Source organism: Symsagittifera roscoffensis, chromosome 5 (assembly GCF_963678635.1).
Source record: "Symsagittifera roscoffensis chromosome 5, txSymRosc1.1, whole genome shotgun sequence".
Classification (NCBI taxonomy): Eukaryota; Metazoa; Xenacoelomorpha; order Acoela; family Convolutidae; genus Symsagittifera; species Symsagittifera roscoffensis.
Genome location: NC_087066.1, coordinates 51788896 through 51812548, shown reverse-complemented (window position 1 = coordinate 51812548; position 23653 = coordinate 51788896). Strand labels below are relative to the sequence as shown.

At 38.7% G+C, this 23653-nt stretch overlaps 2 protein-coding genes across 2 annotated transcripts in view; one reads left to right on the top strand and one right to left on the bottom strand.

Moving 5' to 3' along the window:
* Positions 1–23653, bottom strand: part of LOC134846018 (phosducin-like protein 3) — a 275293-nt gene that overhangs the window by 118118 nt on the left and 133522 nt on the right. The window lies entirely within an intron of this gene.
* Positions 3507–22748, top strand: LOC134846180 (cyclin-dependent kinase 9-like). The gene is made up of 7 exons (XM_063863429.1): positions 3507–3619; positions 11504–11670; positions 11741–12083; positions 12154–12375; positions 12967–13115; positions 15183–15392; positions 22516–22748. Exons 1-7 carry the CDS (start codon positions 3517–3519, stop codon positions 22660–22662), a joined length of 1341 nt encoding a protein of 446 aa, XP_063719499.1. The 5' UTR covers positions 3507–3516; the 3' UTR covers positions 22663–22748.

Here is a 23653-nt window from a genome sequence, read left to right as displayed (position 1 = left end):
CCACACTCTTATCAAGTCACTGCTTTGTTAAATCAAACAATCTTTGGTAAAAAGCAGTGATGATTCAGAAACAAATCAATAAAAATTAGTCTTAAAGAAAAAGACTTCCCTCAATCGGAACGATCCGAAAGAACGAAGCCCAGGACACAGTCTTCTCAAGTGAGTGTGTATTTTCCTATTACACCCACCGAGGTCTTCTTTTAGGTGTCCTGCGATTGCCCGAGCTGTCCTACTAAGTAGCTCAAGGCAACCTCTGATCGAAAATCTCCAAAGTCTAGGAAAAAGGTCCCCCACACCAGGAACGCTCCAAGTGCACGAGAGCAGGGAACAAGTTTTCTTCTCAAGTGAGTGTGTATTTGCATAATACACTCACCGAGGTCTTCTTTTATTTGTCCCCGGATTGCCCGAACGTTCCTATTAAGTAGCTCAAGGCAACCACACAACCAAAATCACAATAAAAAAAAACATTTTTTTGGTTCGGGTACTTCTGATACACCCGATCTAGAATCCAAAGTTGATCACGAATTTCCGGGTCAAAATGCGCTCCTATGATCCTAATAAGCACGCCTAATATCCTAATATGATCTTAATTAAATGGATATTTTCCGTTTCTCTAATTGCCACAGAAGGTTTCCTCAAGTTTCTAACAAGGAGGGTTGTTAGGAGGTCACTCCGGAGGGTTACTTCGGAGGGTTGTTAAGACACTTAGCCTACTCCGGAGGGTTACTTCGGAGGGTTCCCCAAAAATTAAGAAAAAGGGTTATTTTACCGCGATAAAGTCTCCAAAAGCGGTCCACCTGACTTAAAACTAGGTTGGCTGACACGGTCAACCTTCCCAGTGGGATAAAAAGGTGATTTGATAAAAAATTTTCTGCCGCTCGGAGGGTTACCTCTAATTTGGACCCTCCGAACCAACAAATTCTAAAAAATTTTATTTTTCGAGATTATCAACCCAAAAACGGTTGCGGTCCGGAAAAGTGGTCAAAAACGTCGACTTATGGTACCAAAATTATCCCAATCGGTTGGCTAGTCTTTGAGAAATCGCCAAAAACGTGTTTGTCTAAATGGCCTTTTTTCACCACCTATAATATAGGTTCTGAAAAACTTTTTCCGCAATTCCTATTGAAAGTGCCTAAAAATAAATGAAACGAGCGTAGTAGCCCTGTACGGCACTGGAATAATGCAAAAAACCGGACCAAAATTGGTTTGGAGACAAAAATTTAGCCAATAACTATCAAATTTGGACCCTCCGATTCCGATTCCTTCCTTTTCCAATCTCTAAGTCGTTAACTCTATCCACGGAGCTAGTCGGAGGGTTACTCAAAAATTTCTCTAGTAACCGAGCACGTTATTCTAGGACGCTCCTAACACAAAAAATTTAATCGCTCTAACTCTAAAAACTCAAAAACTCGATCCCCGAAACAGATTGACAAAATTCAGAAAATTATCAAAATCTTGATCGAAAAATTTTTGTTTTCGCTAACTTCTACTAAGTCTTTTTCCGTGGGGTTTCTTTAGTTAGAGGGATCGAACTACGTAGTAACTCCCTGTACAAAAGCTTTTTGCTGTTCGGAAAAGCTCGGATATCCAAAATTTTGGGGATCTATAGTTTGGTCGAAAATCAGTAATTCTCGACAAAATTTGGGTGTTTCTCGTCTAAATAGGAGATAGATAATATATACTAGGGACAATAACCTATTAGTAGTCGTAAACGAATAGTACTAAACCCTCCTTTGCTCCAAAATACCCGAATTACGACCCTTAACTCGGAAATTTGTAATCGATGGAGGGTACAATCGGACCACGCCAATCTTGCCCCCCACCACTTAAGTTTTGATAAAATAGTACCCGAACGATACTAAAATTGTTTCAACGATACCCAAAAGTCGTTGTGGATGTTGTCTCTGATGTCCCTGTTGAGTGTGGAACACGTCGGTCAGCTTGCCACTCTACCCTCCGGCCACCGGCAAAATCACCATTAACGTGCTTAAATACTCAAATTACACTCAAGGGAGGGTATCCAACCCTTCGCCAAAACACACAATCTTTCTATCAGAAAGGATATAAATCAATCTAAAACAACAACAAATAGGAAGGTCAGATCACATCTCGTCCGGAAATAACATATAAACTGTCACTTTATGTTTTTTACTGTTTTTGGTCTTTTCTGGATTTGTTTACTGTTTTTTGTACTTTTTTGTTTTCAAATAAATTTGTTTTTGGCTTTTTCTTAGTTATACACTTTTTTGTTTGGTTTTACGCTTTCTCTTTAATTGTTTTTGGTCCTGAGACCTTGGGATAAGCGGATTCATGACTTCCCACCTAACCCTCCGGCCCCCGGAATTTTCAATGTTAACTAAGTTAAAAAGCTAAATAGTACTAGGCGGAGGGTATGCACCTTCCCCCTAGTACAATAACGGTCATTAAGGCCTCTAACTTGGGCATACGCCCGGAGCGGAAGGTTCGTCGCTGAAACGCTTGCTGATCATGATGGTCTTATGCCTTTGACAGGCCCACCCAGGAGCGCCATAAAAACGTCTATGTAACCTTCGCCCAAATACTACACAGCGACGGCGCGTAGAAAAAGTACCTATTAACGACTGGCAGGCGTCAGTTACCTTAATCCTACACGTTTTTCACCGTCTCGACCTTGCCAGTTGATTTTCTGGTCTGTTTAGGGCTAAGTAAAAAGTTACTATTTTTAGGCCATCAGTCAAACGACTTTTGATCAGCTTTCGTTTACATGCGAACACAACCACATAGCTGAGTCTCGGATCCTCAGACTACGTGATTGCAATTAAAAACACGGCTCGAATACCCTATTTTATCATGTTTTTGTGTGACAGTTCTATATTAAATCCATTGGAGATGGATTGACCCTTTCCTCTTCCTAGCTACTCATTTTCTAAAACATCAAATAATACCGGTGTTAATTCAAAGTTCTATGGCATCAGAGTAGCTAAAAAGTTAAGTTACTACAGTCTTTCACCATATAACAGTCTCTGGGGGACCAAGCCTCCGCTCCCTTAATCTTCTCGAGATAACGTTCTTATCTCTCCCAATTTGTGGCACGGGAGGGTTCCGCGGAATTTTTCCTTCCCCACTGAAGCTTTAATCTAATTAATGAATTTTAGAGGTCAACTGTGATTGGCTAATTTTTTAACATGATGGGTTGGACCCAAAATTTTTTGTGAAATATTGTAAATAACGTTTTTAAATTAATGTTATATCGTCGTTTAGATTATTATTTTTTTAAAAACGTGACGATGCACATATTTGCGTAAACTATTGAAATTAATTTTTAACAAAGATTCTTCAAAATTTTTTAAATAGTTTAAGTATCTGTGGAAATTTTATAATCGGCATCTTTTAACGTTTATATTATGTAAGTATGTATGGCATTTCTTTGATAGGTTCCTAACTGACTACAATTTGTAATTGTGTTTGTTTATCTGTTGCATTTTACTGATTGCAATTAAGACATTCGCTCAAAATACCTCGTGTTTTAGGTGAGAAATGTCACAGCCATCTGGTGGCTTTGGGCCACCGCCTTCAAAAATGCCGCGAACCCAATCAATGGGCAGTGCATCACAGCGGACTCGGATGTTTGAACCCCAGGGTGACTATTTTGCAATTTTGTGTGCAACGCAAGTTAACCTTTATTGTCATCAAGAACTAAATACACTTGCGAGTGTCTTGTAATCTGGAATAAGACGTTTTTTCTTTAAAAATCTCACTTTTATGGGAGAAATGTGAACATCTGGAAAGACATTGGATGTAAATTAATATTACATTTAGATTGGGCGAAAGGATTTGATTTTCAGGGTGGTAAAAAGTTTCAAGAATGCAAACAACAAATTATTTAAGGCAGTAATTTTTCTAGTATTGGAGTGACTTTTGGTGGAATGAATGGTTTTAGGGATTTTTAACAAGGGTATTGCAATCGGGTACTAGGCTTCCCCCCCATAAGTAACTTCGTTCACAGAATAGTCTGTAGTACGAATGGCAAACATGGCTGACATGCTCAGTTTGTTGGAAATTCAAATATAATTACCATCGTTTAAGTAGTAGATAGGTTGAGTTCGTTTCAGGCTGTAAATGTTTTTTCAAATAATTTTCTTGAAAAGTGTTGAATTTTTTTTCGGATTCAGGGTTTTCGTCCTAGTTTCCGTCGGTTCGTTTTCCGTTTTTTTTTTAAAATTCGTGTTTTGAGGGTACGGGGGCCTTATAACTTTTATATATCTGAAGTCTTATTGAATTTTTTTCGGCTTAAAGGGTTTCTACTAAGGTATTTTCAGCTATGTTACCGCTTGGTAAATTTTCTTCAGGTGCTAGTTTCGGATTATATTGTCTTGGCATGATTTTATGTCAAAGGTAGCGTTATTCAATTTGGTAGATTTGGTTTTTTCGACATTTTCGATTTTGTTTTCGACTTAGCGGCTTCCTTGCTTCCTTGTTTTATATTGAAGCTTTGCGTGTGTCAAACCTATATTAAAAAATTCAGTTTTTGACGTAGTCCGACTCTGTTTATGAGTTATCATTGAATCCTGCTATGACAGATATCGAGTTCGGTTCCTGTGATAAGTAACGCAACACAGTAGCGCTGAGATTGGTACGCAACGCTCCTCGGTACTAGTGCACCGTGGCTCAGACATCTTCAAGCGCAGTATTTGGTCCTTGAAGTTTCTATAACAAGTTTGCTACTCCCTCGGGATAGCCACTTCGGTCTGTACCTCGGGACGGAACCAGACAAAAGCTGAATGAGGAGAATGCAGAGTTTGTTTCATAAAGAATTCTGATTGGCAAAAGGCAGCTCCGACGACCACCCGACTATCAATACCAATAGGAGGACCACCGGCACCAGCGCCGCCACCACCACCTCCTGCAGTAGTAATGGCACCGATACCACCAGCACCGTAACCTCTGGTAGCATTCCCAGTGCCGCCACTAGTAACGCTGCCGCCACTACCACCGAATCCAGAACCAGAAACAGTGCCCCCTCCTCAACTGGAACACAATGACGAACACATACACAACGAGCGAGCAGAAGAGACACAAGCAGCAAAATCTGCTGATGATGTCCCAATTGCTATAGAAAATCAAGAAGACCAGCCGGTTCAAGGGCCACTGAGAGTAAGGCGAAAAGTGGCAATAGAAGCACGAGACAGACTTTACGTCGGAGTTCGCTTTAATGACAAGGTCGACTAAGCCCCCGTACAACTCGCTCGCAAAATCAAGGCACCATCAGAAGGAAAGCGGCGGAGGCCAACGAAGCCTTTCCCCCACGAGAAACCAAAAGGAGCATCATAAAGAGTGGCCTCAAACGAACAAAACGAGCGACGAGGCCAAACGATGACGCTGGTAGCAGCAAAGACTCGATGAATTCTATCCAAGAACCAAATATCATAATTGGTACAGATCTGTTGCAATTCCCAGGCTCCATCGCGCATTGTGTCTCGAGTGACTTTCAGATGAGCTCAGAAATAGCACAGCAAATCCGCGATGCCTACCCATCACTACAGCCCACGTTGAATTCGCTCGAAACGCGACAAGTCGGAGCCTCAGTGTCCATACACATCCCTTCTCAAAACAAATCAATATTCAACCTAGTGACAAAATCGTAATATTTCAAAAAACCGTCTTTTTACGTTCTTACACGCGGCCTTCGCTGCATGAAGAAGCAGCGAATCGCGCAAGGGGTAAAGCAAATCGCGCTTCCCAAAATAGGCTGTGATCTGGATAAACTACGAGAAAACTCAGTTTTTAACATCATATTCGATATTTTACGAAAAACAGACATCAAAGTCGTTTTATTCTTCTAGCCACACCAGATACCTCCTGATCATCATTTCTGCGTCCAGTGGACACGTATACGAAACCGGGTCACTAGCAGAAGTCAACTTCCTAGAGATCTCGAAAAATGCAGAAAATTCCCATGTATTAAGACCAGGGATAGCACAATTTTGGGACCCGTAATTTTTTTATGAAAGGACCACCCGAAACTTTCACCGCGGATCCCCTTCCTAACGCCCACTGGACACGTATACGAAGCGGGCTCACTAGCAGAAGTCAACTTCCTAGAGATCTCGAAAAAGAAAATTCTCATGTATTAAGATCAGGGATAACACAATTTTGGGACCCGAAATTTTTTCATGGAAGGACCACCCGAAAATTTCACCGCGGATTCCCTTCCTAGCGCCCACTGGACATGTACACGAAGCCGGCTCAGTAGCAGAAGTCAACTTCCTAGAGATCTCGAAAAAGAAAATTCTCATGTATTAAGATCAGGGATAACACAATTTTGGGACCCGAAATTTTTTCCATGAAAGGACCACCCAAAAATTTCACCGCGGATCCCCTTCCTAGCGCCCACTGGACACGTATACGAAACCGGCTCACTAGCAGAAGTCAACTTCCTAGAGATCTCGTAAAAGAAAATTCTCATGTATTAAGATCAGGGATAACACAATTTTGGGACCCGAAATTTTTTTCATGAAAGGACCACCCAAAAGTTTCACCGCGGATCCCCTTCCTAGCGCCCACTGGACTTGTATACAAAGCTGGCTCACTAGCAGAAGTCAACTTCCTAGAGATCTCGAAAAATGCAGAAAATTCACATGTATTAAGATCAGGGATAACACAATTTTGGGACCCGAAATTTTTTTCTTGACAGGACCAACCGAAAGTTTCACCGCGGATCCCCTTCCTAGCGCCCACTAGACTCGTATACGAAGCCGGCTTACTAGCAAAAGTCAACTTCCTAGAGATCTCGAAAAATGCAGAAAATTGTCATGTATTAAGATCAGGGATAACACAATTTTGGGACCCGAAATTTTTTTCATGAAAGGACCAACCGAAAATTTAACCGCGGATGCCCTGCATAGCCCTCACAGGACAAGTGCACTGACTCAACAAGTTTCCATCTCCCCGTAGAAAGTGCCAACAGTCGAAAAACAAATGGAGCACATCAAATACTGAATTCGAACAAATGAAAAATATCGAGATTGTTATGAAATCAGTCAAGTCAATTTAAACTCACATCAAATCTTTATCGTTCGAAATCTGTGCATCTATGTCCACCATCGGACTTCTTCTTCCTGCCACCTGCTAAAGGCAAAAGCCTCGCCACAGCCTTCTAAGTTTGATCAGCTCTTTCCTTTGGCACTCTCAGACCTACCGACAACAGCGACGCACATCCAGAGATATTACCTAGGGTCACCACGCAGTGAACTCACCTGTATGGAAGATATACGGAGTCGCCAACCTCTTGGGTGCAACAAACTAAATTCTGTCCATGCACTGCAAGACACTCCATTAGGCTGCCGAGTGAAGCGTACTCCATCTCTAGTTGTCGGGCAAATTTCCCAAGCTTTACAAAGAACCAGATCTTTGTTCCACAGCCATACCATGTAATCAGACTGTCCAGAGTCTCATCATAGTCGCAATGGAAACGGCTTAAATTCTCCCCTTCAGTAACCATAAGGTATCCATATGAGTGCTCGGATATCTGCGACCTCAAAGGAGCCCAGCAGTTGAGGAATTTTGCGACCTCTGTGGCATTCTTGGGTACAACATCCATATGGGTTCTCGCTCCCCAAGGACCAATGGGAGTCGCGAACACATTGAAGCTACGCAGGACACGATCAGCATAAACCAAACAATTTAGAACGCGCTGAAAAAACACAATTATGAAGCCCACTTCACGAATGCCAACAATGAATGAGGATCCTTTCACTTACTCGTTGGTTTTTATCTGAGTGCTCTACGGTCACGAAGTAGAGCAGGCTCGTCGCGTCTCAGTCCATCATAAGAGCGCAACGTCAACGCGGAACTTTCGGAGATCAGGGCAATTCAACAAAAGACCATAGATAATCAAAACAAGAACTGGAAAATCCTGGAGTAACAGTTTGCAGCAATCGAAGGGAACTTCCATATATTGAGAGATTGCACACAAACGCTCTATTAAAACCAGCAAATAAACTTTAATTTTGATACAGCAGCATCTTTACTAAACGTAATTTACGCGGACATTGCCAGTTACAAAGCAGCTTTGTACGCCTTCAAAACCAACGTCCTCAATTCGATCCTACACTATTGGACCAAAGACTACCCATGTACCTCGTGCCTCGAGAATCTCTGTTGGCGGTAATCGACGCTGTATTTAGAAGCCAAAAGGAAGAACACCGTTTGACCATAGCAATACCGCCAAGTGACATCCACTCATATTATGACGCGAAACTACTTCGAGACGTCACTATAACTGAGGCAGGATTGTTGCTGAACTTGGCAATTCCTTATGCTTCGAGCCAGACAGCCTTTCATATCTATCGGGCACAAGTGATCCCTATGCCCCAGCCAGACCCAACAGAAGCCATTCGATGGATCACTGAAGCCATTTCAGAAGACTCGATGGAGACGACAGTGTTAACTGAAGACCAATATGCTAAATGTCTAGGAACTTCCGCTTATCGGATCTGCCATCAAACCATGGAAAATCATCTTGGCCATTCGTCATGCTTGGCCACTCTATATTTCCACTCAATAATGACGGCACTGATGGTCTGTGACACAGAGAAAATCCTCCTCCCATTAGCGACAACGCCCAAATTTGTTAACGGAAAAAGTTATTATATGAAAAAGTCTTCTTGACCAAAGCCGAAAAATGTACTGAATTAGAGAAGAGTGAAAAATCACTTTTTGGGGTCGTTAGGAAAAGGCCAAAAATGACCCAAACCCATCTCGGCCAAAAATGACCCAAACCCATCTCAAAAATAAAACCATCAAAAAGTGACATAACAAATTGCCATTGTCTTTCCGTGTTCTAGGGTCGCATGCAAAAAATTAGGGAATTCTAGCGTGGATTTTTTGAGAACCCGACTAATTTTTTCAAAAAGTAGGAACGTTAAACTGGCCAAATGTCATATGTTCCGAGGGGGCCCCTACCCCCTCTCAATGGGTTTATATAGCGCCGTGGGCACGCGCCCACCAAGGGTTTAATCGAAACGAAAGCCTACCTTCACAATTGGCGCTGCTCAATTTGTTTCAGAAAAGTAGCGGAATTCCTAAAAGGCAAAGATTTGAAACTTTGACCGTTTTCTGGAATTTTTTCCTCCGAAGAATACCCTGCCAATTCTCAAGTTAAATGATCAATCGAGAAGGCCAGTTTTGGTATTTTTCTTTGCTTAAGCGGCCACGACCTATTTTCTGTAGAAAAAAGTTATGGATTCCGGAAAGTCAGGGTTCATAAATTTCGACCGTTTTGTAGACGCTTTTTAATTTCTTTGAAACTACCCTATCAAATCTGAGATGAAGATTTCGATCGAATAAACCGATTGCGCAGAAGCGGCGAATCCTTACTTTTTGTTAAAACAGTTTGTGTTCTTGGGACAGTTCCATTATCTCAAAAAGTTTCACTCTTCTCAGTTGTTTTAGTAGAGAAACAACCTAGGTTTTGGGCAAAGTCCAATTCGTGAAATTCCGCATTTCATACCGCGCATCAGTATAAAAATTTCATTAATATCAAACACGTACCTCCGTTTTTCACTTGTATCAGTTTAAAATATGTTTGTGTTGTATCGCAAGTGGTGCTTTGCTCCGCTTCCCCTCTGTGTCATTGTTGAGCTCCTTTTATATAACATTAAAAAATGAAAAGTGTAAAACTTTGTGGTAAGTATTAAGAGAATTTTTTTATAATATTTTTAAATCTTCTCTTTTTTCATTTTTACTCGAATAAAATCACAGATACATGAAACGGTTGGTCTGTCTGTTATTACACTTGCGAGTTATCAGTTCAAAATATGTTTGTGTTGTATCGCAAGTGGTGCTTTGCTCCGCTTCCCCTCTGTGTCATTGTTGAGCTCCTTTTATATAACATTAAAAAATGAAAAGTGTAAAACTTTGTGGTAAGTATTAAGAGAATTTTTTTATAATATTTTTAAATCTTCTCTTTTTTCATTTTTACTCGAATAAAATCACAGATACATGAAACGGTTGGTCTGTCTGTTATTACACTTGCGAGTTTGCGATGCGTAGTGTTACTAGTAGGAACCTTCTTTTTTTAAAACCTAACTCGCAAATAAAAGTGTTTTTTTTTTATTTGGTGGCACTTTGGCTATAATCAGGAACTTTAGCATTGGAAATTTCCTAGCATCTATTTTCTGCTTAATTTATGGCTATTGTTTGTGATTACACAACCAAAGCTTGTGTGATAATATGAACTCTCTCCTCTCTCTTTTCCAACCTAAGTAGCAAATATTAGTGTTCATTTTGATCAATAACCAGCTATGAACTACAGCCAAAAAGCTTCAAGGTATCCTGGATCTGAAGCTTAGATGTTGGGAAGGAGACCCCCAACAAAATAAGAGAGTTCGAACCTGGGCAGGGTCGGATTTTTTAAAAACTTTTTTTCGTATACCTGTTAAAATGCGTCCGCTCTATAAATTGAGGCAAGTTAGTTTGTTATTTTTTTTTTCAAATTGACTGGTTCTGCTAATGCGTCATAATTGGTAGACTCATAATGGGCGTGCGTCACTTAAGAAATTTTGTAGATTCAAAGCTTTACTCATTCGATTTTCAGTGTAGCGTTATATTTTTTTGCTTGTGTATGCGAATTGCAACTTCACCTCTGTGTTTATTAAGCGTATGTGGTTAGTGCGTGAGAGACATTACCTCTAGCTAGCTGATCGAATCCGAGATGTAGCCGAACTTTTACGAATTCGAGGCCTTTTTCTACTTTTTTTTATCCAACTTGATATTTATAGAGCTGTTTTTTGTCGTGATCTCTAGTGTATGCGAAGCAAAGCTTCGCCTCCGTGTAGAAATTTCTGTCCATCAACAATTTCCCCTTGAAGTATTTCGGAGTCTGTTCGTTTTCTATGTAATTTTGAATTGTTTGAGCTTGAGTTTTAGTCTATCAGATGCTGTGCTTGTCTACCGGCAATCTTTTTTAATTAAAAAAACGTTTGTTGAAATCTGGGCGGGTCCAAAATGTAATATCTATATATTTTAATCTGAATTTTGAAAGTTAAATTTTACTTGGTTTTTGCTGCTTATTATTGTCCTTTTTTAAAATCAGAATAGGCTGTGAGTTGAGTTGGTTTCTAAGTTTTTTGAGTAGATTTTTAAGCCGTTGAGTTGATTTTCATGTTTTCAAAAAAATTTTGTTCAAGTTGCGTTCATGTTTTTGTTTGTTTTTTTTCTTGTTTTGTTGGGTGGGGTAAAGTATCAAAAAATGTTCTGAGTTTTAGATGTAATTATCTTTGAAATGAATTTTTCAAAATTTGGGTTGATTTGGCTTGTCTCGCCATGATATTATTTGTTTTAGAAGGTTTTGGCAGAACATTTATTTAAAAAGTAGCTAACTGGTCATAGTTTGTTTTCATAAACATATTTTTAAAGGTGGAAAACTAAGGAAATTATTAAGGTTTTTTTTTATTTAAAAATTATTTTCCTCACTATTGCAGTTTTTACTAAGCTGGGCCTCTGTTTTATATCTGGACCTCAGCCTCACATGCTTCACATCACCAGCATCCACAACAGTCGAGACCAATCCACAACTTCCCGCCGGCCCCGAAGCCTCCCTCGCCAATCAAGTTCTCCGAGGATCAGAGTCGGCAGTTCTACAAGAAAATTGAATACTTCAAATACCCATTTTGCACAGACGTTTCGAAGGTTGATTTTGATTTGACTTGGAACTTTTTCTTGGCATTTATTTTGATTTAATTTTTTGTCTTGATTTCAGAAATACACTCGAGTTGTATTAATTGGAAAAGGAACTTTTGGCGAGGTTCACAAAGCTAAAGTAGCATCGAGTTCATCCGATGCACCCGAGTACGTAGCAATGAAACGAATTATAATGGAAAAGGAAACGGAAGGGTTTCCCATTACAGCTCTAAGAGAGATCAAAATTCTCAAGTCGTTGAACCATCGCAATATTGTGCAGTTGAAAGAAGTTTGCAGACAGGCGCCGAGTGAAAGTAACAGATATACAATTAATATTTACCTCATTTTCGAATTCTGTCATCATGATTTAGCAGGGTTGCTATCCAGTCAAAGTATCCAGTTCACAGAACCCCAAATAAAAGGTTAGTTGGGTTTCCAACATTTTCAAATAGTCTTTTTACAACTCAAATCGTGCAATTTAATTTTTTTCAGGAATTCTCAGTCAGTTGTTTGATGGTCTGCACTATTTGCATCTGTGTAAAATATTGCATCGAGATATGAAAAGTGCAAATATATTCATTTCGCAAGATGGTTACTTGAAAATAGGAGACTTTGGACTGGCCCGCTCTTTTACCATGCCTAGAGATGATAAACCGAACAGATTTACGAATCGTGTTGTTACCATGTGGTATCGACCTCCTGAATTGCTATTAGGTGAGCTAATAATGGGCCAAGGAATTTTTGAGACATTTTATCTAGTTTTGTTAAAATTAACTGGATCTTTACGCAAGCAAAGCTTGTGTTATAGTATGAACTCTCTTTTTGCCAAGCTAAGTCACAAATATTGTTGCGACAAAATGTGATCATTTTGAAAGTGTTCATTTTGATCAATAACCATCTATTAAGTACAGCCAATGCTAAGGATATTAACACTGACTATTATATTACAAATAGCACTTTAGCCTCAAGATAGCATGGATCTGCAGCGAAAAGTTAGAGAAGGAGACCGCAATAAAATAAGAGGGTTCGAACCTGGGCAGGGTCGGATGTTAAACTTTTTCGTGTGCTAGTTAAAATGCGTCAGCTCTATAAATTGATGCTCGTTAGTTGGTAAATTTCTTTTTTTTTTGCAAATTGACTGGTACTGCTAATTTGCCTTAATTGGCTTGCTTCACGTAGCAATCAGTTGTTCCCAGTAGCGTTATCGGTCATATTTTTGCTTGTGTATGCGAAGTGGGGTAAATAGTTGAAAAAAGAGTGGAGTAAATAGTTAAAGATATCCATTTAATTTCATAAAAGTTCCAGGTGAACGAAACTATACTCCAGCAATTGATATGTGGGGAGCAGGATGTATCATGGCCGAACTCTTCACACGAACACCCATTCTACAAGGAAACTCAGAAGCTGAGCAAATAGACAAAATTTTGATTCTCTGTGGGTCCATCGATATTCAGGTAAAATTTGTAATCATGCTCTGTCATCAACGTGTTTCTTATCGGGAAAATATTCAATTATATAGCACTGCTTTTCATGTTTTACCCTTGAGGTTAACAAAGGTAATGCAACCGGACATTAAGCTTTTTTCCGTTTGGAACTTTGTTCACAGAATTTGTAAGTGAGTTTTGGTTTCTTATTAGTTCAGTTCATTTACTATAATAAATGGAAGGTAAATCCAACTATCGATCAGCAAAATTTTTAAAGTTACGAAAAACGTGATCGACTTATAGTTTCAAAACTGTAATTTAATTTTCAGATTTCCCGGCGAAATGAAAGTTTTTATTTTTTGATCCAGTTTTCTCAAATTTTTATCTCAGAGTTTTATCAAAGAAAACACCGGTCATGATTTGCTCTTGAGTTCCAAACAGTTTTAAGGGCATCTATTTTTTTAAAATTCGAAAGTTGAGGTTTCAAAAAAAAATGAGTTCATTTTTTTTTTGTTTACTCGCCTTTATTGACTCTTTTCCAACTGTCTGAACTCGCAAATAAAACTCTTCATTAAAAGCGTTCACTTATTTGGAAATTTCTCTCTAGCATTGGAATTTGCATAGTATCTGTTCTCTGCTTTATTTCTGGCTAGTGTTTCGTCCCTATTAAGCGTCCGTGACTGAGTGGTTAGTGTGCGAAACTAAATCTCTACGTAGCCAGTTCGAATCTCTGACTTAGGCCGAATTTTTGATAATTTGAGGCTTATTTCTATTTTTTGTATGGCACTTTATAGGAGTGCTTTTTGTCCTGTTCTCGTTAGTGTCTGCGAAGAGAAGCTTCGCTTCTATGTAAAGGAAGGCCAATTCCACTATCGAACTGAAAAAGTGTAGAGGTCACGGAAAACGTGGTCGGCTGCTTGATTCGAAAGTGGATATTCATTTTCAGACTTTCCAGCGAAACCAGAGAAAAGTTTTTATTGACCCAGTTTTCTCAAATTGAGTTGATTTATCACAAAAAATTGTCAATCATAAATTGTTATTGAAATTTAAAGAGCTTTAGGGCCACATATATTTTTTCTTTGAAACTAGCTTTTTTTTATCTGTTTCCTTGCGTTCATCAACACTTCTACAACTGTCTGTTGGCTATGTTTAAGAGTCGATAAACGTAGTGCAGACTTTTATTTAGGTCGAGTTGATTTTACTTTTTATGTTTCTTAAAGGAACAGTCTTAAAATTTGTTCAGGTTCAAATTTAATTTTTTGCGGTTTGACTTCTGATTTTTTTCTAAGGTGAGTTTATTAACTTTCAAAAGAAAGCAAATTTTGTTTAGAACAGCAAAAGTTTAAAGGTCACGAAAAACGTGATCTACTTCTAGTTTTGAAAGTGAAATGTAATTTTCAGTTTTTCCAGCGAAATAAAAATTTTACTTTTTGATCCAGTTTTCTCAAATGGGTTAGTTTTATCAAATAAGTGTCAAGCACAAATTGTTCTAGAAGTTCCAAGACTTCAAAGGGCATCCAATTTTTCTTCAAAATTTGAAAGTTGAGATTTTTTTCAAAAAACAAGGTAGTGTTTTTTTTTTGTTTATTTGCGTTCATCGACTCTTTTTCAACTGTCTTTTAGCTATGTATGTTTTTCGCGTTGTAGGTTTGTTCGGTTTGTGTTACATGGGTTTGCCTCATAATACAGTCAAATTTTTTTGCTTTATGTGCCTGAGAGAGATGAAATTTTGAACAAAAAGTTTTGATGAAATTTTGTTCAGCTGAACGGCAATCTAAAAGTTTATTTTTGGATTGATAACCGTTTCGTAATAATAATCTGAATGCTAACTGAACGTTCGCAATCGTATGTTTTGACAGATTTTCCTCAAATTGAACTTCATTCGAGACATTCCTATGAAAGTTTTGGATGATGCTGTTATTTTTTGACTGGCCTTCGTCTAACAAACAAAAGCCACTGAGATCACTCTTTAACTTAAATATTTAAAACTAAAGATCACCAAGAGATCGTAAAAGTATATGAGTTAAGATCTTCAATAGAATTTGACCGTTATGAGAACTCAAAAGGGACCTCAAATTGATTTGAATTGTGTGTTAGACGTGGCCCGAAGTGGTCAACCTGGAGCTGTATAAAAAGTTCCAGCTGCCCCACAAGTACAGCAGGTGTCTGATGGTGAAGCTGCAGAAGTTCATGAAGACGAAGGAGAGTCTGGATCTTCTGGACAAACTGCTGGTCCTCAATCCCCAGAAGAGACTCTCGGCCGAGGCGGCCGCTGAACACTTTTACCTCAAAACACCTCCTTACAAGGCAAGTATATTAGTAATAGTAATAAATTGTTTCCAGTATAAGTTCTCAGTGGTTGACATAAATTATATGATCACTTGAAGAACCCAGTCTGGGAGATTGTCGTTTGGCAAATTATGTCTGTTTTCAGACGTCTCTGGTTTTCTCTGTCCTTATATTTCTTAAAAACAGTCGAGAGTTTGTTAAATGGTACAAGTTAAAAGTACAGAACCCCATTTAACATCTTAGTAGATGATATCTACTAAAAAGTTATATCATAGGAAATAAATATACTTTGCCCAATTGTCAACTAATTGTAATATAACTTGACTAGTTCTTACTCAATTTGAACAACATACTGTGGCAAGTGCCCTACTCCCGTGCCACAAAAACTTCCGTGGCAGAAGTTTTTGTTTTGGGACGTAGTAGAAGAGTTCATTCAAAATAGTCTTAGAATATTAGTTAGTTTTTAGAGAAAGTATATTTGAAGATAACTTTTACCTTGAAAAATGAAATTGAATTCTGTAGCAGTAAGTTCCCAGATTTAAAGTTTTGCATCATTCGTAAAGTCAGTGACTTGATTTTGTGTAATATTTGAGTGTTTTAAGCTTTGTTGGAAAAATTTGCGGTAGAAGTAGTTAAGTTATAAAATCAATTCGTAAAATTGACACCCGCTCACATTTGCAGAGCTTTTCAAAGAAAGTAAAAGACTAATTAGAAAGGATACGGTATAATAAAAACAAAGATAAGGGAATCAAGATTCAAGGGGAACAGAAACTGTTCTTGTCATATTCTTGGGTAGTTGCTGAGATTATCCGGCTGTTTAGCTTGGTTGTATTAATTTGTTGAAGTCTGAGTTGCATGATTATCAGTTTGGTTGATTGTTGATTGGTTACTTTGAAACTGGGAAATCTTTATAAAGTAAAATGTGATTTGGATTGAGCGGCAGATCTTCTTTTATCTCGTTGGATACCTTTGTGAGCGGTACCGCATTCATTGTTGACCCAAATTCTGTGGTGAAAGTTGTCAGTGTTTCGTAGGTAAGTGTTTTAGAGCTAATAATTTTGTACAAGGCGAGTTTGAAAATCTGCGCTAGCCTTTACCAAGAACCACCAAAGTGAGGCGCTGCTGAACTTCCCTTCAAAAGTTACCTTCAGGAAATTCATGCTATCAAAACACTCTTTGTTCTTCTGTAAGCTTTCAAGGCATTTCTTCAGCTCAGTATTAGAACCGACGAAGCTTTTCCAGAATCAGAAACCATTATCAATGATTTTTCCTCGGCGGGTAATAAAGCGTCTGATTGAGAGTTAAGTGCTGTCATTTGAGAGGCTGAATAAAAATTGTGAACAGCTCTAATGACAAGTCAGTTGTAAAGAAGAACGTACGCGGGGTACTGTTTACCTTGTAGAACAATGGAAAAGGGACCGGCGTAATCTGATCGAGTAGTTGTGAAGTGATTTGTAGATGGCAGCCTTTCAATTGGAATATCTGGCGTTTCAGCATAATCAATTTGTTGCATTCTTTTGCACGGTATGTAGCTGTGGATGATACTTTTAAGCATCAAGTGGCATCGCAGAATCCAGAAGTGTTCGTTTGCTATGGCCATTGATTGTTTATTTCCGCAATGAGAATTAAGAACGTGTATGTTTTGTAATAGCAGTCGAGTGATTGAGTCAGCAAGACTGGTTGGAGATATAGCAGATATTAGCAATGGTGATCGGGTTAGCCGTCCTCTCGAGCGTATTATACCAAATTCATCCAGAAAATGGGCTAAAGTTCGAATGAACAAAAAACAGTAGGCAGTTGTCTGTAGTCTTTTCCAGTTGCTGAAGCGTCGAGTATCAAAAATGGGTTCGAACTAAGAACCAATGTTGGCCGCAAAACGGAGGTATTTTCCAAACTTATCTTTTCCTGTGAAGGCCAGTTGCTGAAATTTTCTTTAAAAAATCAGCTCCTTCTAACCAGCGCGAGTATGAAGACGTTTCAGCGGTAGTATAACCTCTGTTACCATCGTCAGCAGGGTTTACCAAGGTGGAAACGTAATACTATTGCTCGGGTTTCGATGCGTCCAATATTTTTAGTCGTCGATTAGCCTCAAAAATTTTGTGTCGTCTTTCTGGTGTTAGCAGCCAATACTAAACAGTTGTGCTATCCGACCAGAATAAAACTTTATCGAAAGTTGCACAGCCTACACTGTGACTTGCAATTCGATGTTGGTAATCGTAATGGGTTTCATCGGATTGAACCGTGCCTTTCCGATGACAAATTTGAGCGTATTCAAACCGTTATAAGCGATTCGAAGGTAAAAAACTGCTGCAAGATCAAACTCTGATACGTCACAAAATGTGTTAGGCTGAATTGAAGAGTGGTTTTCCTGATCGAAGTTCCTCAGCAGCGAAATAATTTCAAAACTTTCAATTTCATCGAGCCAAATTTTGATAACCGGAAGTTTGTTGACGTTTAAAGGAGTGTCCCATTTAACACCCGGAGACCACACCGATTGTAGAACTTTTCGAATGCGAACTGCCATTGAGGCTACTCTAGAGAAAGGGCCAAACAGTGATGCGGTGTACTGCAGCAGTTCTCGTTGAGTAGCGACTCCTATATGAAGAATTTTGACTAATTTTTGTTGTCGATGAAGAAACAATCTTTTTTGCTATCCCAGTTAGCACCAAGAACTCTTTGTAACTGAGGTTTACGATCATTACGATCATTCCATGTAACTGAGGTTTGGATCAATGGAATACAGGAAAGCTCTGCTGTTGGAAGTCCACTTACTCAAATTAAATAGACATATACATTAAATTGAGTCACTTGCTTCATCTGTTCAAAAGCTTTGTCTACAGTGGCTGAGGTAACGTATAAGTCGTGCATGTATATGTTCCGTTTATTAATTTCGGAAGCAAGCGAAAAATCTCGTCGATTGTCTGTCGCACACTTGCGAACAGCATAACAAGCTACACAGGGTGAGTCTTTTGCGCCAAATATATGTCTGGTGTTTTCTTGAACCTCAATTTGGCTGTTTTCCTTTCAAAGGTACCGAAGATAGGGCTTGTCTTTAGGCCTCAACAAAAATTGCATAAACATGGCGCTTTTAGTCATAATTTTTGGTTCGACAAAGCAGTTTCGAGTTGCAGTCAAAAAAATTGTGGTTTCCTAAACAGATGAAACAAATGCATTTTCGTGCATACTTTTTCCGTTGCTTAGAATCTAAGGCTTTGAAGTGCCCACATTTGTAGAGAGGCCTGCAAGTGTCTCCAATTGGGTGGGATTTCAGAGAACTTGAGTGCCTATTGAAGTTAAACTTGAGTGCCTGTTGAAGAGTTAAACTTATAATCCTCTCCCTGATGATTGTTTCGTTGTTTATGATTTTGTCTGATGTTTCCAGTAAAACCACCAAAGCTGGAGTTGTTGGCGTTTCTGAAGTAGCCCGAAAAACTCGAAGATTGATTGGTGTGTTTACGGAAACCAGATGTAGGCATATCGCGACACGCTTGTGACTAACGTTGAAACCATTGAGCTAAATCTCTCAAAGAAGGCGAATTGTAATCTTCATCAATCCTATTTCGATTCCATTCTAATCTGACAGGATTTGGCAGTTTTTCCAACGCGGTGTTCAACCTCGTTGTTGAACAAAGGTCATTAACGAAACCGTGTTGCTCGATTGTGTCTACTTAAGTGAGTGGAAAGTCAGAAAATTGTGTGTATTACTCTGGTTGAGTCAAATTAGGAGGTCTGAAATTTGAAAGCCTTTGCTAAACGAATTCACAATTACATTGCAATTGTCATTTTTTTTCGCAGACATTTAGAAGCAAGTTCATTTGTGTCTCCGCTTACGACATATCCAGCTATGAAGGATTTGGCATCGCCAGTTACCAGTGATTGCAGACGAATCATTTTTTTTAGTAGGTGACATGCTTGATTTATGAATTGTAGATTCAAAAATACCATACCAGTGCAACCAGTCGTTTGGATTTCCGTTCAAAAAATGTAGTTCTCAGTTTTGACACTGAGTCGGCGCGAAGTTACTGTTAGCGGGAGATGCCGCTTGTTCACTTAGTTGAACCTTGTTAATCATTGAAACAATCTCGTTATTGACAAGATTGTTCGATGCTGATGCAGTGTTCGAGGTGTCCCTAGAGGCAGCATAAGGATTTTAAGTTGAAACTTGAGGAGCTATGTGTGTAGCTCATAGTTGTTGAGAGTTGCTATTGAGAAGTAGTGAAACAGCAGTTTGTTGTAATTCTCGTTTTTTCTTGAAGATTTTTTTCACCTTCATAGAGAACAATCGGATGTCTTGTTTCATTTTCACAGTCCAAGAAGTGATTTTTGAAGTCTTGTTCTGAGCCAATTTGAAGCATATTTTCGCGCAGTTTGTCAAGTTGAGTTGCTTTTGAAACTGCAACCGGCCGTTGAAAGTTTCATCGACAAGTTCGATGTCATCTTCATCGTCATCAAGACTATTATCAAGCATTTGCATTAAATTTTGATCTCTATTTCATAGTGACGGCGGAGGTGAAACAGTTTTCTAGTCTCGTTCCATTGAATGTATCGAGTTACTTCATCGTGCTGCAATGTTTCATCCGATGAATTGAAGGGAGTAATTTTGTTCGCTGGAGGCATTTTAAAACGATGTGAAGTGACCAACACCTACCAACTTGAAGTTATACCCAATTCCGAGTGACAATTTTTTCAATCACCTTTACCGACCAACCTACAGAGCAGGTGATTTGTACCAAATGTTATAATTTTAACCGTACCCTACCACTTATACCTATCCTCCGAGAACGATGCTTACCTAAGATTAACAAAGGTTAAGAGGTTGTCTGTATGTTCTTGGTAAATTGAAATCACCAGAAAGTAACCATTTAAGTACAAAATCTAAGTGAAATGCAGCGATGAGCTTGATAACACTTGGGAGAATACTTTGAACCCGAGGGCTCGAAGCAAAGCGAGGAGCTAGATAAAGCTCGGGAAACGCACAGAACCAAGAGAGACTCGAAGCAAAGCATTGAGCTATGATAAAGCTCGAGAAAAGCCAGGATCACAGAGAGGCTCGAAGCATAGCGATGAGCTAGATCAAGCTCAGGGAATTCAAGAATTTAGAGAGGCTCGAGGCAAAGAATGAGCTAGATGAAGCTCGGAAACACTAAGAACCCCGAGAGGCTCGAAGCAAAGCAATGAGCTAAGATAAAGCTCGAGAAAAACTAAGAACCTAGATACTTGAAGGAAAGCGATGAGCAAGACAAGCTCGGGAAAAGCCAAGAACCCAGAGAGGCTCGAAGGAAAGTGATGAGCTAGAACGAGCTTGGGAGCAGCCAGGAACCCTGAGAGGCTCGAATTTCAGGGTAAAGATTGAGCAAAATGAAGCTCGGAAACGCTAAGAACCCAGAGAGGCTCGAAGAGAAGAATGAGCAAGATGAGGCTCGGAAATGCTAAGAACCCAGGCTCGAAGCAAAGGAGGAGCTAGATGAAGCTCGGAAACACCAAGAACCCAGAGAGGCTCGACACAAAATCTTGAGCTAGATAAAGCTTGGAAACGCCAAGAACGCAGAGAGGCTCGAAGCAAGCGACGAGCTAGGTAAATCTCGAGATATGAAGAGTAAAGTAATACTCGAGCGAATTGAAGCAAACAATCAAGGGTGACTCGAAGGAAGGAAGAGTCCGGTAAGACTCGAAGGAAGGAAGCGACGAGTCAAAAAAGACTCGAAGGAAAGAATCAAAGAGTCAGGAAATACTCAAAGTAAGGAATTGAAGATTCAAGAAAGACTTGAAGGAAGGAATCAAATAAACCAGAAAGACTAGAGGGAACAACGAATGGAGTTGTGAAGGAAGGAACAATGAAAAAATATATATTCAAAAAGTGTAACAGACCAACAGTGAAGGCGGAAAAATCAGCGGGTTAGTTAACTGAACGAGTGGGGATGAAATTAAGGTTTTCGAAGCACCGGTAATGAAAATGAATATCAGTTTTTGTATAAAATCTCTCATTTTGATTTGCTTTAATTGAAAAATGTTAGAGGAATAACATATTTGTGAGTGAAAGTTGACGCAATTCACTGATTGAACTGTGTAAGCATATTGCGGGGCATACAAAAAAATTCACAATTCAGCGGTTTTTTTCCTTTAAAAAAAGAACAAAGTATGTTCAGAAAAAAATAGTGGTCAATGTAAGCGTTTCTTCAATAAGTGAACAGCAAAATATCTTTTAATTCAAAATTGCACTCTTTGAGTTTTTTAAACTTGTTATTTAAAACTGTTAGGTTCTCTATTTCCGCTAATTACGAGGGTAAAGATGTATTTGATGGTAAACCGTAGTAATTCTAATTAGTATAATAGAGTATATGCGGGTAAGGCGTTGTATTAGATGGGTCATCTGATCCTTTTTATGCGTACAATGTTTATAAATATGGTAAACAATTTTGTATTAGTAAAATAACACCAAAAAATAACTTATGTGGTACCAACTATAACAAATTTTAGGGCGCCAGTATAAAATTTTAGGGCGCGAAAACAGGCTTTAAAATTGGTTCAGATTTATTTAATTAGTATATTAGATGAACAAAAGAGAGAGGGGGAATAAAAAAGTTTAAGTCTAAGAATATAAGTTAGAAATTAGAGAAGTATTGAAGATAACGTTTACCTTGAAAAAATTGAAATTGAGTTTTGTAGCTGTAAGTTACCATATTTGAAGTTTTGCATCATTCGGAAAGCCACGGACTTGATTTTGTGTAGTGTTTGATTGTTTCAAGCTTTGTTGGAAAAATTTGCGGTAGAAATTAGTTAAGTACTAAAACCAATTCGTGGAATTGACAACCAAAGTGATTAACGCGCTCTCCAAAAACTCTAAAATTCTTTTTTGTAAGTTTTCAAAATTAATGACCTAAAGACCTTCAGGCACTTAATTAAATAACAAAAATAATGTCTTGAGGCTGAAGGAGATAAGTCTTTTGTCAGTGCTGAGTTAAGTCTCTTCTAAGTGCTGAAATGATTGGAAAGTTGAATTCAGACGTCAAGAAGAGCAGTTTCAGGTAAATTATTTACATTCGTGCTTGGATTCGTTGACCAAAAAGGATATGTTGAACACTTAGACATTAGTATATAAACTATAGAACTCGGTTAAAAGGCTGATTCAATCGCTGTTTAGGAAGAGAATCTTTTGAGTCTTGTGAAGAACAGAGAGTCTTGTTTCGAAGGAACTTTGAGGAGGCAGCACTTGAGTGAGATGAGCCAGAGATCGCACAAACCAACTGGACCGCCCGTGCCAGCAGGAGTTTTTGACAGAGTCTACTAGAGTTGAAACTTTAAAAAAAGAGAAACTTGAACTAGGTGCTCTAAATTTTATGCTTTCAGATTTGTGATTTGAACCGTTCCAATATATGTTGCTAAATTAGTTTTCTAACAAAAATGGTCATTATCAGACTAATCAGACTTAGTTTTTTGGTCAATTCGGAGATATTAATTGTGATTCAGAATAGAGTAACTTGGCCGTTAAAGATTTCACGGACAGAATGTTTGATACAATGAAAGTACATAAATAAAGCAGTTGATGCTAGCTAGCATATAATCCGAACTAGAAACAAATCGCTCGCTGGGGCAAAATAAGTAACCATAGTTTTTATACTGACAAAGTGCAATCTATTGCATTATTCAGAGAAATTAATGTACCGGGTAATAAAAAGTTGTTAGCAGGGGCGGATCCAGGATTTTCTCGAGGGAGAGGGTTGCGGATTTTCAATTGTTTTTTTTTGTAAAATTGATTTTCCGAGCACTCCCAAAACACTATAAAGACCCTATGTTGAACAAAAATTTTGCGCGGTAGTCACTTTTTCAAAAAGATCCTTGTTCAAAAAGCTGTTTTCAGCATTTTTGGAAACTTTTGCCAAAAAAATGTGATCCGGTGCGCGCTCTTCATCAATCGATTTTCAAAAAGTGGTATCAATAGAAATACCGCCAAAAGTATTGAGTGCCTGCATACTCCTCGGTCTAATTTTGCTTTACTCGTTTGTCTACACCATTCGAAAAAGTCTACACAGGAATCTATCGTCCTCGGAAAACAGTTTATTGAATTTTTTAGCCTTGTTTTTCTAATTGTTTTCAATTTTATCTAAAAATAACCTCCCATTTCTGGAATTTTGGATTCCATCCGAAGAAAGGGTTAAATGAAGCTCCTTTGCAACTCGACTATATCCAATTGTTTTAGGCAAAAATTTAGGGCCCTTGGAAAGCTCAAAATTTTTTGACTTTGCTCGAGACCTACCCTGCCAAACCTGGTTTTTTGGGTT